The sequence below is a fragment of the Trichosurus vulpecula genome, chromosome 2, assembly GCF_011100635.1.
Source record: "Trichosurus vulpecula isolate mTriVul1 chromosome 2, mTriVul1.pri, whole genome shotgun sequence".
Taxonomy (NCBI): domain Eukaryota; kingdom Metazoa; phylum Chordata; class Mammalia; order Diprotodontia; family Phalangeridae; genus Trichosurus; species Trichosurus vulpecula.
This window is the reverse complement of record NC_050574.1, coordinates 202,057,571-202,075,071: the sequence shown is the minus strand read 5'-3', so window position 1 is coordinate 202,075,071 and position 17,501 is coordinate 202,057,571. Positions and strand designations below refer to the sequence as shown.

The 17,501-nt window shown below is 34.2% G+C and overlaps 1 protein-coding gene across 7 annotated transcripts in view; it reads left to right on the top strand.

Annotated features, from left to right (window-relative positions):
* PRPF40A (pre-mRNA processing factor 40 homolog A) overlaps positions 1-17,069 on the top strand; it is a 55,251-nt gene extending 38,182 nt beyond the window's left edge. For 4 of the 7 annotated variants that reach the window (XM_036744683.1, XM_036744682.1, XM_036744680.1 and 1 more), the window contains 12 exons: positions 2,106-2,256; positions 3,785-3,918; positions 7,081-7,195; positions 7,361-7,452; positions 7,577-7,693; positions 8,012-8,149; positions 8,731-8,826; positions 10,867-10,953; positions 11,042-11,138; positions 11,224-11,285; positions 13,676-13,807; positions 15,198-17,069. In XM_036744683.1, the coding sequence (XP_036600578.1) occupies positions 2,106-2,256; positions 3,785-3,918; positions 7,081-7,195; positions 7,361-7,452; positions 7,577-7,693; positions 8,012-8,149; positions 8,731-8,826; positions 10,867-10,953; positions 11,042-11,138; positions 11,224-11,285; positions 13,676-13,807; positions 15,198-15,290 (1,314 nt within the window). In that variant the 3' untranslated portion in view covers positions 15,291-17,069. Of the gene's footprint in view, positions 1-2,105; positions 2,257-3,784; positions 3,919-7,080; positions 7,196-7,348; positions 7,453-7,576; positions 7,694-8,011; positions 8,150-8,730; positions 8,827-10,866; positions 10,954-11,041; positions 11,139-11,223; positions 11,286-13,675; positions 13,808-15,197 lie in introns of all 7 variants that reach the window. The other 3 variants (XM_036744681.1, XM_036744678.1, XM_036744684.1) reach the window with 1 other exon arrangement.
* Positions 17,070-17,501: the final 432 nt, after the last annotated feature.

The following is a 17,501-nucleotide window of genomic DNA, read 5'->3' as shown; positions in this document are numbered from 1 at the left end:
GAAAGTGAGGCAAACAAATTACTTGCCCCTGGTTTTGAACTCGTTTTCCTGACCCAACTCACAAGTCTTCTGGGTGAGAATACCTGTTTCTTAGTAACACATGAGACTTGTATGATAGAACACAGAAATTTAGTATTTCTGCTCTTTTATACATACTAAAATATTCATTGTAACATTTTTTGTGTTAGCAAAGAACTTAAAAACAAAGTAGATGCTAGTCAGCTGAGGAATAGCTAAAACAAGTTTGCCTATGTGAATGTAAACCAAGCATGAAAATTTAAATCTTGAAAATTACAAGGAAAAAAACCATAAATAGGAAAGAAAAAAGCTTGTGATATTCAAATAAAACTGATTCTTTGCAGAAGCTATATATTGACAAACCTCTAGCCAGCCTAGTAAAAAAGGAAGACGGAGCAAAATCATATTAACAGTAAACAAATAGAAAATAAACAAAGTTATATCAGAACAGAAAAGGAATTTTAAAAATCAGAACCTTCTATTCAGAGTTATATACTACTAAAACTTAGGATTTTTGAAAAAAAATTATCATCAAAATACTAATTAATCACGTTTCAGAAAAGAAATTAAAATAATGTTAAAAATTCAGGGTGGGGGTGCCGTGGAGAATATGTTCACATTTACAGAATTTTCCCAGACTTTAAAAAAAATTAATACCTAACACTAAATTGATTCTTAAATATTGAGAAAAAACGCCTACCAAATTTGCTTAGCGAGATAAGCCAAGGAAGGGTAAACCAAAGAGAAAGACCAGTATTTGTGCCAAGGATGCAAGTATAGCTCAATGCTATGAAAACACTTAACAATTTTTTTAAAAAACCACAATCATGATTTTATCATAGAGTAAAAGCTTTTATTTTAGCTATGCCAATAATGTATTGTTATGCTAGGTTGACTGTACTTGAGGATGTGGAAATAATTTTTACTCAGAATACTTTGTACTAAGGTATTTGCTTCTTTATAAATCAGCAAAAAGGAACATGTACCTGTTCTACAGTATTTGAAGAAATAATGGAGTCATGAAAGACTTAATGGTTTGTTAACAAGCTGAATAGTCTTGACAATTATGAAGCATCTGAGTTTTTAAAAAAGATTCTTTGTGCTTGATGTATGAGTTGGTTCATTATAAGGGAAGGTACATTGACAAAGGATAGATCAATACAGAAATGATGGCAAAATGTAGCAATGAAGCTTATAAAAATAAAATTGTTCTTTATATCTTACTTAGTGCTTGCTTTTGCACATAAGTAGTACTTAATGTTTTTTTGAGTAACTGCAAAGGGACTAGTTTTTGGAAATTGTAAATACTTAGTCCACAGGTTGGAAACAACCTACTCTCTCCTGAGTAGAAATACCTAACCAAAAGTTGTTAGGCTTTAAGGATGGCTTATGTATAGTTCACTGTTCAGTTTTGATAAATTGGGAAGTAAGGAACAACATAAATGCTTTCATGACAACCTAAGGGGTGACATAGTCCAAATAACTTGACTTTGAACTGCAGTTTTAAGATAGTAATGTAGTCATCATGAATGAGGATAAAGAGATTGAATACGAATAGCCCAAATAAGACAAAAGGAGGAACTGAATTAGTGATGCTTAGAGAATCTATAGAACCAATTTAACTTGAGTCTGGACCAGCTAAATTATTATTGCCCTAAGTGATGATAATATAAAAATATTAGCATTTAGGTAGAGCCTTAGGATTTGGGAAGCATGAACTCATTTAATTCTCACAGTTCTGCAAGGTGTGTGCTGCTAATATCACCATTGTATAGATGACTAAATTCAGGCGTAAAGTGGTTAAGTCACTTGCCTAGGGTCTCAACAGCTATTAACTAGTGTTAGGCTAGTTTGAACTCTTGTCATCCTAACTCTACATCCAATACTCTAGTGAAAATTTATGTAAGGAGATAAATTGTAACCCTTACCCCTTATTGTGCATGCTCTAAATTTCCCCCAAAAACCCAAAAGAAAAACATTTTTCATTGAGTTGGCTAATAAATTACATATATTTGAAGATAAGAGTAGCAGTGACTCTTTGACATCCAGATGTCATTTGTTTCTGTGTTTTGATACTGTTGTTGCAGGAACAAGCAAAGCAATTGCGAAAGAGAAATTGGGAGGCCTTAAAAAATATACTTGACAACATGGCTAACGTTACCTACTCCACTACTTGGTCTGAAGCACAGCAATATCTGATGGATAACCCTACCTTTGCAGAAGATGAGGAGCTACAGAGTAAGGATGATCAAGAAATACCTTAAAAAAAACCTCAGCATTTTCTAGGAATGAGTGAATTATTTTCACTTGGCTCGAGGGATTTTTAATGCCGTATAATATACAGTGGCATACAAATTAACTGGGACCAAGTAAAATATTTAAATTTATTAGTTTATACAGTAAGCCTTACAATGTTTTATATCTTTGAAAAAAATATGTAATATGTCCTTTCGATGCAGTCACATGATTTGTCATTGAATTCACAAGATTTTGTTGCATCCTTAATTCTTCATGAAACCATATTTTCATCATATTAAATATTAACTATCGACAAACAATCAATTTTTCCACATCGAACCTGTGTTATAGATAATAGGTTTAAATCAGGCAAGTTTCCAAGTCATCAAAAGCAGTCTGTTTACATGTCTTTCTTTACCTGATGTATGACACAAAGTCATCATCTTCTAATATTTCATCTCCATGTGAAATTTTTGAAATTTGGAACAATTCTTGGCAGCATCTGTTCCTCATTTCCTCTGTGGACAAATGTTCCAAACTCACTAAAAGTTTAACAACATTTTTCCGACAAACTGTTTGGATCTGATAAGATGCTCAGGTCTTGCAGGCTCATCTAGACTTCTGAAAATGATTTGGATGTATCTTTGAATTAAAAGGTGACTTTCATAAGTAAAAATTACCTTTTTTTCCCATCTTCAGTATTCCATTCTTTGGCTTATCTTACTCAATGATAAATTTTTTTTATTTGTGCCAATAGTATCTGTTTTTACCGGTCTTATAGCTGTGCTTTCAACTTTATATACTGCTCCGTTGTAGAGGACTCAAGTAACAACCTTTCCAGTAGATAGATCCCTCTGAAAGTGTTTACTTTCAGTTGTTGACATATTTCCCTACACCAACAGCTCCGCAATATCACTAGTAGTCATTAATTGTGCTCATTAGAGCTTCAAAGCTTAGCATATCATTCGAGTACTCCCCACTTTTTAAAATCACATGACTAAAACACAAAAGACAGCATTGAAACATGTCTGTATGGTACAAAATCCAGCACTCAGATGACAAGAGATAACTAAAGATGGGGAACCCGATTCAAACTAGTTTCATTTGATCAGTGCCACCCTTGTGTTAATGGAAGCATTCACATATAACCATTGCTATCACAAATGAAACTATTTCAGAATTGTTTGTTGGGAAGTCATTTGGACACTATTAGAATTTGTCCATTTCTAGAAAATGTGTTAATTGTTGCTAAGATGGAAAATTCCCAAGAGATGATTGAAATTAACTAACACATCTTGTCGGTTTTAGGTGAATTTCATTGATCATTCATATTACATTTATTACCCCACAATTTTTATCTCCATATCTTTAAGTTGTTTTTCCTTTTTCAGACATGTTAGGTCATTTTTCTAAAGTAAGTCATTATCGTACAGTATATTATTAACAAAGTAATTTTATTGACAGGCAATTAATCTTACTTTCCTTACTGACGTACGTATTTTTAAAAGCATTTTCATCCCCCCTTTAGACATGGACAAAGAAGATGCGTTGATATGCTTTGAAGAACATATCCGGGCCTTAGAAAAAGAAGAGGAAGAAGAAAAGCAGAAGAGTTTGTTACGAGAAAGGAGACGGCAGCGTAAAAATAGAGAATCTTTTCAGGTTAGTATCTCACTTTCCCCATGTTATGGAGATGACCCTGACATTTAGATGGCTATATCAGCAGGGTGAAAGCTTTGGCAACTTCTTTCATACTGGAAAGCCTTTAGATATTTTCTCAATAGCAGGCTCTCTGCTTTCTGAGACCCAGTCTAGCTAGAGCAGAGAAGTTCATTATCTATAAGTTGTACTTTTCGGGGTCTTTCCCCTTTTTAAAAGTTCACAAGCAATTAAAAATATATACATACAATATATACATAAATTGACCTTCAGTACTCTGGAGGAGATGTCTGTCGTGACTGAGAGAAAAGCAGGTAGAAGATATTAAAGAGCACATAGTTTTTTAGGCCATTAATGAAAACCTAATTAGTATATTCTAAATGTTAAGTTCTTATCTAGTGATCAGTGAAGTTAAGTGGTTTTAGAAGAATTTAATCATATTCATCTTTATATTATCACTTTAAATGAAACCAGAATACAGAAGGAAGTAGTCTAGTCTAACACTCCATTTTAGAGATGGATAAACTCAGGCCAGAGAGTTTAAGTGAATTACCCAAAGTCATGTAGATATTAAGTAGCTGAGCCAAGATTCAAATCCAGGTCTTCTGACCACAAAACTAAGCTCTACACTTCCTTCTTATTGTCACTCATGAAACAGTGGCTCATAGGTGGTTATTATAATCTCATGGAAAGGAATTGAGAATATCAACTGCTGGTGCATAATCTTTTTCCCACTCATATATATATTCTTTTAGAGTCATTTATATATGTATTGAGGGCAACCTCAATGAAACTACCAGAAGGGAACAGATAGGCATTTGCAAGTGATAGTCTATAGCAGACCGTTTCTTTATGGTCATACAGCAAAAAGTAAGAGAATATATAAGATCCCACTTGTAATCTCTAGTAATTGAATCACCTAATAGGTGCAGCCTGAATTAGAAAAATGCAACCACTTCACACTTAATCTTTCTTATCCATACTAATTGGGAGCTGGGGGTATAAAAAACGCAATTGATTCAGTAGTTCAAGATAGAGCTTCCTTAACTACTTCCTCCACTAAGATTTGTCTGATGAGTATATTAGAATAGTGTAAGATGTATAAAAGTCTGTGACTATAGCAAAACTGATCTTTTGATTAATGTTAAGCAGTAATAAAATGAGAAGACATGACTGGCAAAACTGTTGTTATCTCCAGTATCAAAATGCGTAATCCAGATAGAAGAGGAGTTCTAAGGAAGATGAGATCTTTTGGACATTCCTTTTTTGCAATTGACACTGCTGATTGCATCATTCCTTAGATTTCAGAGCCTTCAAAATGTAGTACATCATTGTTCAGAAGTCTCTCTACCTAGATGAAGGATGCCTAATGTCTACTTTTGTTAGGCAGTTGGGTGGAATACCTATAAAACTGGTCCATCAGTACATATATATTTGGACAAACACTACGATTGAATAGAGAATGTAAGCTCAGAAATAAATAGAACAGATTGGATTGCCTGTGGGCTATTATGCAGTTCTTATGTGACCCAACACTTTCTCTGAAAAAAAACAACTCAAATTTTTGATGGCCTTTCTCATCAAGGTAAACCCCTCTACGTGCACTTGCAATCCCATTTTGTCCCATATTCTTCAGCAGAATGTCTTCTCAATCATCTCTATTCCATATCTCCCTGTCTGCTGCCTTCTTCCTTACTACCTATAAATAAGCCCATGTCTCTCTCAATAAAACCCTCACTTCATCCATCTCTGCTGACTCATGTATCTCTCTTTCCCTTCATAGTTCGTTGAAAAATTCTATGTAGTCACTGCCTCCACTTTTTCTCCTCTTCTTAACTCTATAGTTTGCTTCTAATCTCATTCAACTGAACTTGCTCTTTCCAAATTACTTATTATCTCTTAATTGCCAAATTTTATGGCTTTTTCTCAGTCCTAATCCTTGTTTTCTCTGTATCCTTTGACAGTGATACTCTCTTCTCTCTGGGCTTTTTTTATACCATTCTATCCTGGTTCTCCTACATGGCTGACTGCTCCTTCTCACTCTCCTTTACTGTATCTTATAGGTCATGCTCACTAACAAGGTACTGCCAAAGGCTCTGTCCTTTTCTCCCTCTGTACTATTGGTGATCTCATCAGCTTCCATAAATTCAGTTATTATTTCTACATGTAGATGATTCTCAGATCTACTCATCTAATCCTAATTGCTCTCCAGTCTTAAATCTTCAACTCCTCTTACGCATCTCTAACTGTATATCCTATAGATATTTTAAACCCAAAATTGAGCCTGTTAATCATCACACTAACCTCTTCCTAATTTTCCCTACTACTGTCTGGGATAAGAGTCACCAAAATGAAGGGATGGCCTTTGCCCTTTCATGGGCCTGTGAGACTGGTTTTTACATTTTTTTTGAACACAATTAAAATGTAAATGCCTTTCTTAGCCTACCAGCAGGGCCTCTAGTCTAGGACACCACCATCCCAGTCACAAAGGCTTACAACCTAGGTGGTATCCTTAACTTTTCCCTACTTTCATGCATCTGCCACTCCCTTCATATCTATTTTATTAACAAATCCTGTCAATTCTACACTTACACATCTGATTTTTTGCTTTTCTTTGTATTACCAGCACTTAACACAGTGCTTGGCACATAGTATATTTTTAATAAATACTTGTTTATTTGACTTGGAGATACATGACTAAGTCATAGAATACCATGGTCTCTAAAGAATTCAAGGTGGAGATCATCTAGAGGGACATAGGGAGATAAATAGAGTAGGTAGCAATGTCAGTATTACCAACTTATGAGTACCAAAGAGAAATGACACACAAGTCTCCTCAGAAAGATGTGTAACTGGAAACAGTTATTGAGGTTGAGAGATATAATTAAATGAGTCCTTGCTGAACAGTTATCATGTGCAAAGGCATGGTTAGTACAGGAATTTTGACAGCCTTTCACACTAGCAAGTTCTTAAGTACTAGAATTGTCTATAGTATCTCTTTGATAGGAATTATTTTTTAAAGTGGAAACTTAGCTGTTTAATACAACTTTGATATAAGTAGCCTGAGATGAGTATTTATGGGGTTTTCTTGAGCACAATTTAAAATATCATGTAACTTATGTTTATGTAGCTGATTATTTTTTATCTAAATATGAATATTTTCAGATATTTTTAGATGAGTTGCATGAACATGGACAGTTGCATTCTATGTCATCTTGGATGGAGTTATATCCAACAATTAGTTCTGATATTAGATTTACCAACATGCTTGGTCAGCCTGGTAAGGTTATTTTCCTTCCTAACTTATAATTTGATTGTATGTGGAACGGACATATGGGGGGGCAGGAGGGTCATTTTGGGTGGGAGATTTTTTTTTCTAAATGAAAAAAGTAATTGCAGCTCTTTGGTTAGAGCTAGCTTTTGACTTCTCTAGTTTTTTCATTAGGATCAACTGCACTTGATCTTTTCAAGTTTTATGTTGAGGATCTAAAAGCACGTTATCATGATGAAAAGAAGATAATAAAAGACATCCTAAAGGTAAAGTGATGGGATGTGTTTCATTGAGTGGTTTAACAATGGTAAACAGCTAACTATGTATTTAAGAACTCTCCGAATTGGGATTTTATGTATTTCTCATATAAATGAGATATTTATTTTATAGGATAAAGGATTTCTGGTTGAAGTAAATACTACATTTGAAGATTTTGTTGCAGTAATCAGTTCAACTAAAAGATCAACAACATTAGATGCTGGAAACATCAAATTGGCTTTTAATAGTGTAAGTTATTGTCTTACCTTACAGAACTTTCTACTGGTAAAGTTAACATTTATGAAAATACGTTCAATGAAGCAATATTTAGTTCTAATGTTATTGACAATAAGGGACATCAGGTAAGATAACAGTTGTATTTTGCAAGGTAGAGAAAATAAATTCCCTTGGAATGTACCATATCAACTAATGTTAAAGCTAGATCAGTTAAAATTAGTGGGATGCTGTTTTGTTGTAAAAGAATTCAGAATGTCAAAAACAATATGAATTTAAAACTGTGTGTATTTGCTACTATATCTACTGCTAAGATAGAAATTTTTTTTTTAGTTGTTAGAAAAGGCAGAAGCCCGTGAACGGGAAAGAGAAAAGGAAGAGGCTCGTAAGATGAAACGAAAAGAGTCTGCATTCAAGAGTATGTTGAAACAGGCTGCTCCTCCAATAGAATTGGATGCAGTCTGGGAAGATGTATGTATTCTTTCTTGTATTTGTGAAGTTCGCTGTAGATATTTCATTAGTAACATTGCCATATATTGCAAAACCATGCATCATAGGTCATAGATTTAAGAAGTCCTTCAAGGTCCAATCTCCTCATTTTACAGATAAGGATACTGAGGCCCATGAAGATCAAAGGATTGTAGATTAAAAACTTAGAAAGAACCGTTTACCAAGTCAAATAGGTGTAATGAGTGGTAGAGCCAATATTTGAACATAGATCCTCTGACTTCCAGATGCAATGTTCTTTATAAACTGTTTTCTGCACCAAAATATCTCTTAATTCATTTTACTTTACTATTCTTTGTCTAAGTGTATAGCTTAAATAGAAGTTGAAGGTAGTTAGCCCGGGTTAATGTGAGAGGGGAAAATGTATAGGTTATTCATACTATTAATATCACTTGTTTTACCTTAGGCTTTTTGGGGCTTACAGGGACTGTCTTTTTTGAAGCATAAACATGGAAAGAAGTTGAAGAATGATTTGCCTCATTTTTAATTTTCAAAATTAGGGATTCATTTGTGTTTATTTGTGTTATTATGGATTTTTCATATAGATTCGAGAAAGATTTGTAAAGGAACCGGCATTTGAAGATATCACTCTAGAGTCTGAAAGAAAAAGGATATTTAAAGATTTCATGCATGTGCTTGAGGTAATTTTAATCTAGTTTTAGTAACTGTCTTTTATACCATTGTTAATATATTTGCAGCACAGAAGCGTTTTGTTTTACATCTATTTTATGTGTCTTTGTTTTTAAATATTAAGTCTATAGTTCAGTCCAAAAATTTAAGGTTATAGTACCATTTAGTTTCTTCAAGTTAAATTTATTTTTTCAGTGCATGTACGGTAGTAGCATCTCTGTTATCTGGCTTGGAAAAGGAGATATTCTGATTAACCCATTTTAAATTTAGTACCATCTCCTGCGTAACATGTGAGGATCCTCCTTCAGTACCTTTTCATTATAGAATTTATTATTATTTTTAGTCTTAATTACATGTTTAAGAATCCAGCCACAAATTTTCAATCTGGTGGTGGGATAGCAGTGTCAACACAATTTTAAAAAGGTCTTATACAAAGTTAAGGTCATTCTTCATTTGCCAAAACTAAATTTAGAAGGAAATTAAAATCCCCAAACTGTCATCCAGGTAGAGCATTTGAGATGTTTATGAGAAATGACAGGTATTACCCCCCAAAAATTTTTGATTAGAAGTAAAAGAAACTATAAAATTCTGAAAGATAAGGCAGTCGGAAAGTACTTGATAAGATAAGCACAATTATGCCCAGCCACTTTCACCATGCACCTGGATCTCTTAGCTAAAAGAGTAAATTTAGACTGAATCTTTCTCTTGAGACTGCTTGGGCAGTCAGCTTTTGCTCTTCAGCATTTGCTCCAGCTTCCTAGCTTGCAGTTCAGAACGCAATAGGAATGTTTCTTATAGTTGACCCAACTAGATCGTGTGGAATATAATTCACTATGTCACTAATGGTATCCAACTTAAAACGAATTTATTTTTGAAATCTTCAGTATAAAACATAATTTTGTTACATTGGTAATTTGATATCATTGGATAAAAGTGTCCTGGAAATTCCTATAAACAAATATTAAATATTAAGTTATCAATTTTTCTCTTTTTACTTCTCTACTCCATGATTACTTTAAATGTTGGCTGTTTTCTGTTGTTATAATCATCTCTGTAAAAATGTCTACTATCTATGACCAACTTAGCTAAATACAGAGTGGCTCATCTCTAGCAGTTTGGCCACTGCATGAAGATTTAGGGGGTAGTAGGGGATGGAGGCAATGTCTTTGAGTAGCATTAGAGAAATTCTTCTGATTTAGCCTCCTGCCTTTTTAATATTAAAAGGCAAGTTTGGTTTACCTTAGGCAGAATATGCTTTATGAGGCAAGGCAATAAATAGCCTCCTTTTGTTCCCCCAGCAATTTTGCAGGGGTTATGAATTACAAATTTCATAGTTGAAGGAAAAAAGAATTGAAAATATTTGAGACAGTTGGTATTTATCAAAACTTACAGAAGATTCTTGTTTTGCAAGGTGGTTTAAAAAGTAGGAAGAACACCATTGTGTATCTGAAGAGTGAATGGGGGATAGCATGGCAGGTAGAAATGAGGAAAAAGAAAGACTATACTAGAGTTTTCTAATTTTTGCCACTGGATAATTCTGCTTTTGGACTTTATGTGGTACAGGACTCTGTATTCTGGGAGGTTACTGGCATAGAAACATAGGGAACTAAATTAACCGGAGTACCCTTGTTTTAATACGATCATTTTCACTGTGCTTTTTAAAGACAAGAGTGTTTATTTCAGTGTATTAAAAATCAAGTTACCTAGGCTGCAGCAAATAATTTAGCCTCATTTGTGCCACTCCTAATCTACTTGGCTCCCTACCCTCATTCTGTCATTATAGACGAACACTCTCTAGATCACTGGGTAAGAAAGCAGTATTGGAGGGAGGTGTACAACCTTTTGGATAGTATTAAAAATTCAACTTGGAAATTGCCTTGGCTAATCGCATATAAATGACTACTTTTTAATGCCTATTTTGAATGCTTCTAGAAATTCATTTAGATGTCATCATCTGGCCCTTTCTTATGTGTACATCTTGTGGATCATTAGGAGTGGGTGAAAAGTGCTATCTAAAACAAATCTACCTCTGTTTTCCCCTTAAACTATAGCATGAATGTCAGCATCATCATTCAAAGAACAAAAAGCATTCTAAAAAATCTAAAAAACATCACAGGAAACGTTCACGTTCTCGATCGGTAAGATTCTTTTTTACAGAATGTAACCATAAATATGTTTTCCTTAGAATCATCATGAATTTGCATCTTAAATGATTTCTTCCCTTAGGGCTCAGATTCAGATGATGATGACAGCCATTCAAAGAAAAAGAGGCAACGGTCAGAATCACGGTCTGCTTCAGAACGTTCTTCTAGTGCTGAGTCTGGTAAGCTTTTCTCTTTATCTTGTTAAACTGACTTGACCTTACGTTGCCTCAGAATATAAACTTCTATTGCTCTTATCTTTCTTAGAGAGAAGTTACAAGAAATCAAAAAAGCATAAGAAGAAAAGCAAGAAGAGGAGACACAAATCTGTAAGTCAGCCAACTTCATTTGGTGGCTCACCAGTAGTCAGTCAAGCATTTATTAAGTTCTTAGTCTTGATACAGAGAAAGTATAAAAACGACAAGGTGTAGTGATATAAGCCTGTAGTCCCTGCCACTGGGAAGGCTGAGGCTAATGGATCACTTGAGTTCAGGAGCTCTCAGCTAAACTAGAGCTAAAGCCAATTAGTTGTCCACACTAAGTCTGGCACCAGTATGGTTGGTGACCCCCTGGAGAGGATAGGCCACCAAGCTAACTGAAGAGAGGACAAACCAGTCCAGGTTAGAAAAATAGAATGGATTAAAGCTTACTTGCTGATCAGTATTTGGATCAAGCCCAATGGGTATTGGCTACAGTTCCAGCCTAGGCAAAATATAGGTCCATTCTCAAAAAAAACAGTTATCTTTCCCTCACGAAGTGAACATTCTAGCGTGGGCTTGAGGTAGGATGGATAAAATATGTGCATGTTATAGGTATATGCAAGATACATACAAAGTAGATAATAAGGATACAAGTTAACTTTAAAGGGGAAGGCACTAACTATTGGGGGTCACCCAAGTTTTTGAAAAAGCCAGAAAATCTAAGAAGCGGAGCTGATAAGGTAAAACAGTGGAGAATGGCCATCTCAAAGGCACAGAGATGGAGTTCCATATGTGAGGAATTACAGGGTGACAGTAATGAGGTCTTATAGTCTATAGTTTGTAAGTCACTGTCCCATTGCTGCAGGAATCTCTCCTTTCTCTCCTTCCTCCCTCCCCTTTCAAAAAAACTTTTCCATTCAGTACTATACCATTTGATGACAATCTTCCTGGTTCACTGTATTCCAGCACACAAAGCTCAGTTACAAAACTAAATTTTACTGCATTGTTTTGGGGCTCCACACTGTACAATGGAAAATTAATCCAACTGGCACAGCTTTATAATATTTTACAACTAATGTCTTTTAAGTGTTCTCTTTGTCACTTTTAAACCCACCCTATCATATTTTTAGTCTTGGGTAACTTTCCTGCTAGGTTCTGACCCCTGAAGTTTTTGATTCTACCTTGATTGTTTTCCTGTTTGCGTTCCAGTTGCATCTCTTTTGGCTTTTAGCCTCTGCACTTTGCATTAACCAATCCTTTATTTTCTGTATTCTGTCATTTTTCTGTCTTTGGTCCCCTTACATCTACCCCTAAGACAAACTGAGCTTTAGTTCATAGAGTTATAGGTTGGGAGATGGAAGTGACCTTAGAGATTATTGATTCCAGCCATCTTCATTTTGCAGATAAGTTCCAGCAGAGTGTCAGAGCCAGAAACTGAACCCAGAACTTTGCCTTCCAAATTCATTGTTCTTTCCACTACATCAATACCTTTTACACTATATTAATGGATTCCTAATATATACTCATAATAGTTCCCTTTAATTCATATTCACTTTTTGGGTAGGTGGGACAAACTGTCATTCCTGTGCCTAATATGTGAGATTTACCTAGATGTTACAGGCATATATGCTCAACTAACATTTTATTGTGAGAGATGGAGAATATGACAAGGTTTATATGTTACAATCTGAAGTGGAACTTTAGATAGCCAGTTTAAAAAAGTTTTATTTGACCATCTTTTGTTTATATCTTTATTTCCCTAGTATCTTTGCCTGATTTGAGGGCATCTATGAGAATAAAAAGAGGGTAAAAAGAGTAGTTAAATGAAATTAGTCAATACATCAGTTAAATCTGACCATATATGCAATAGTCTATAACCACAAAGAACAGAGGTGAATGCTTCCTCATAACTTTTCTTCAGGCTCAAGCTTGTTTATTTTAAGTGCTCGGTGCTTAGTTTTGAGTTCATTTTTTCCCATCATTTCTTGGTTTATTTACTTTACTTTGTACCAGTTCATATTCTATACCTCCCTATAAATTCATCATTTCTTATCCTGAAGTAGTCTATTGTATTCACATGTTACAGGTTTCTTTATCCGTCTCCCAATTAATGGTCATTAATGTTGTTGCCAGTTATTTGCAACAATAATTTGATATATATTCAATCTTTGATTTTACCTCCCTGGGGTATACACCTAATAGTGTGTCAAAGACTAGGAACATTTTTGTCACTTTATTAGCATAATTTCACGTTATTTTCCAGAGTTAATAAATCATTTACCATCTCAACCAACAGTGCTTTTTAGTGGGCCCATCTCTCCATAGCCAGAGAAGCATTTCTTTGTGATATTGTAATGCCATGTCCTTGATGTGAACCTCGAGCAAAAGACAAATTTTTCCTCATTACTGGATCTAAGAGAACACTACCGTGCTACTTCATACAAGTTGTATCTTAATTGTTATCCCAGTGAACATTTTTTAAATAGTGATGCACTTTCTTAATTATGTGCCTTTTGTAGGATTCTCCAGAGTCTGATGCTGACCGAGAAAAGGATAAAAAAGAAAAAGAACGAGAAACTGAAAAGGATAGAACTAGGCAACGATCAGAATCAAAACACAAATCACCTAAAAAGAAGACTGGAAAGGATTCTGTAAGTATTTTTGACTTTGCCTCAGGTGTATGTTTTCCATTTACACAAAAGTGTATATACTTAAGTTATGTTTAGAGGCCAATCTTAGGCCAAGTATAACATCCCTTAAGAAAAACAGCAGTCTCAGCTAATCAGGTGTCTCCTAAAAATGTTTTTTCATTTTATATAAACTTAATGAAAATCGGTAGCATAGCAGGACTTGTTTCACTGAAGAGTGAGGTATGATAGTATGATTACAAAGTCACTCTTCATAGCAAAAGATTGCTTTTTTCTTATCTGTAAAATTAAATAGTGACTTGAATTCTAGGGTCTTTCCTCTTTTGTGTTGTAGATGAGAGGAGGATGAGATTCAGGAAAGAGAAGTGGAATGAGAGACTATCTGTTCATTTGGAGCCAGGTGAATAGTCTCATAAACTGAGATCTCTCTCAAAAGAAAGGACAGTGGAGCATCTCATATATAATCCAAGCTATTATTTTTTTAATCACTAGTTTGTTTGTTTTTTCAGAAATTTCCAGTGTAGTTACTCCCTTAAAAAGCTAGGCCCTCAGGTGTTCTGAAGGAGCTAGGGAAAGAAAACTGATGAAACCTACAAGACAGCAGGTGGAAGTCCCACCACAGACACCTGGAGAGCTGCTTTCAGATACCATGTGGAAGGTTGTATAAAGTGATAATCCATCTGGCAGTAGAACCAAAGCACCTGAAGAAAAGGGACCAGGTTTATGTCAGGTTCTGAGACAAAGTCCTAATGCCTTTTGGAGTTTTCTCTAGAGTTTTTCTTTGTATTTAAGGATTAACTTTATGGTATGCTTTGAAAAACAGGAAAGATAAGTGTGCATATTTGCACATGAAAATATTCAATAAACAATGATAGTATGTATAGTTGATGCTTATTCTGTGTGTGTGGCCTCATGTAAGTCAAGTAGAACCTCCCTGGTTTATGATTTATGAAAAGGTGAGTGAGTTTGATCAGATAGCCCTTTTAGCTCTAGATTTCTAATCCTGTAGTGTAAAAAGTCTTAACTAATGAAATAGGTTTTTTGCATCATACTTTGGGTTTATTCATGGTAAAGTCTATTGAGTGGGTTAGACTACTCAGTTTATTTGAATAAGGAACACAAGTGTTGTATACTTGACTGCCCACATGATTCTAATGGATTGTATGTATTGTTTTCCTGTTTTTCCTCTTAAGCGACAAAGAGGTAAGTAGACAATAACATGACTTTTGAAAAACAACTTTATCAGTTCGGCATAAAATTGTGATAGCTTATAATAAATTTTCTTCTCAGCAAGGATTAATGGGTTTAAAAATACCATGTAATTTTCATCTTAAGAAAATTTATGTTATTTCAAGATTTTTAAAAATACTGTTAATTCTTAATGTCTTTCCAGGGTAATTGGGATACTTCTGGCAGTGAACTGAGTGAAGGGGAATTAGAAAAGCGGAGAAGGACCCTCTTGGAACAACTGGATGATGATCAATAAATTAATTATACCAAATAAATGTTTACAGTATAATTAAAAAATGTCTAGTTCAGGACAGGGATTCTGATGTTTTAAATTCCATTGAAGCAACGCTGGGTTTTAATTATATCACAGGAAGAAGTGCATTAAGTAATGTTATAGTGGAGTTGACTTTAAATCTGCAAAAGAGAAGGAAATTCAAAACTGAACGTGAAAACTTTTGATTCTGTATAGAGAATCATTTTCATATCATCACTTTGAAGCCCCTTTTTAGGGTACAGCAAAATAGATTAGAGATGGTGATTTATTGATTATCACAGATGTCCGTCCTTTTGTGTTCTAAAGTCAATGCCACAATGATACATTTTTGAGGTGGTTTGAAATTTGCAGAAGTTGGATTTTGAAGATATAATGAAACCTTTTTTGATGCATAGTGGTACAAAAAAAGCACCAGCAACTGATCAAAATGCTTTTTTGTGCACTTCCTAACTGGTTTAACTGATGTGAATTTTTATGGTGAACTAAAAAAATAGGTGTTTTGATGGAAACCCTTAACTATATAGTAGTGCTAATGGGCACTGCTGTATTATAGCCACCATTGTTAATTTTAAGAGCATCTGGATGAATAAAACAGAAGGCTATTTATTGTGAGGGCATTATTTGAACATCTATTTTGAGGCGATGTTTTAAAAAAAGAAATTAACATCAAATCAGATTGTAAATTAATTTAAATATGTTGCCTTAAGGACCTACTAAAGAATGTGCCACCAAATTTTAAGTGACAGTTGCAATATCCTTGTCTAAAAAAAATCAATGTCGACTTAAACATTTTCTTTAACAAAAGTTGTCTTGATTTAAAAAGAAATCAGATCTCTTTCCGTCTTTCTCTCTTTCTCTCTTTTTTTTTAATATCCTCTGTCCAGTTTTTCATTGAGGAAAACTTTTCCCTACTCAGTGAGAAGTATTGACTTCTGTGGTACACATTCTAAAGCATTTCTGATTTGAATATTTTTGTACATTTTTATCGATTATTAAACCTTCTCTTCTAGCGTGTACTAGTATTTATTTCTACTTGAAATACACTGTACAGCTCTAACAGAAATATGGATATTTTATGATTCAGTTAAGCAACAATGTGGTGTATTTACTCTAAGCCCGTCGAAGTTTCACTTAATAATTCATCTTCCTTTCCCATGTAGTTTACTTCTCTTTTCTAATGATACTTATAAGAGTACTTATAAATAAATCAGTGCATATGAGGCCCCCTTTATTTGTGCTTCAAACTAAAATGTTCATACATAATATTTTTGTGAGAAGTTGGTTTAAGTGAAGCTAGAGGCATCACTTTATATTCTTGCTTCTAGAGGTTGGTATTTGTCACTTGAAAGATAAAACTGGCTATAGCATTTTTTTGTTATCAGGGAGCACTTCTTGTCCAAGAGATTTTTTCACATTAAATAAAGCATACCCCACATCTGGTGTTAAAAGAATGTTAGGTACCCATCAGTCACTATCTTATTCATTAATTTTGGTTATTTTGTAGAACCTTATTTTAAGTTCAATGTTAGCAAAAATTAGAATGACTATTTTACCCCCAAGTTCACCATCTTAGAGTTGAAAGTGGTTAGTGTTAACCAGGGAAATGTTTCTGTGACATCGGTTGCAATGTTTTCCTACAGCAAAGCCATGCAAAGCTTTGTGACTTCTCCCAACTTTTCTCTTCTCCAAATAGTCAATTTTTCTGCACTGCATTGAGATGATACTTGGCTCTGCAGAAGGTATGAGAATCAAACTGTATATGTATGAGAAAATGTGAAGCAATCAACTTGAGTTGCTTAAGGTTTTACTCTACTGTTGTATTTAGAACCAAAAAAAAAATTGTAAAAGCTTTGGCGGCAGGGGCTTATTTTTACTTTAGTTTACCTTCAGAGAAACTCCATTTGTGTTTATGGTATAAATATATATAAATATATATAGTTAATAGTACTAATCATGTCAAATGCTTATTTGACATGGAACTAGAAGTGGGAAATCTTTAAGATAAGCTTATGATTTTGACAAAGGTAGCAATGTTTCACAAGATAATTTAGAGTTTATGTAAAACATTTTGCTTTTATAATTTCCATGAATGAGGAAGATTTTTTTTAAAGTAAATATTACTTTAAAAGTTTTGTCTTTATTTTTCCATTAAAAATAAAAAGCTGTATATATGTGTTTTAGCATGTTCTTATG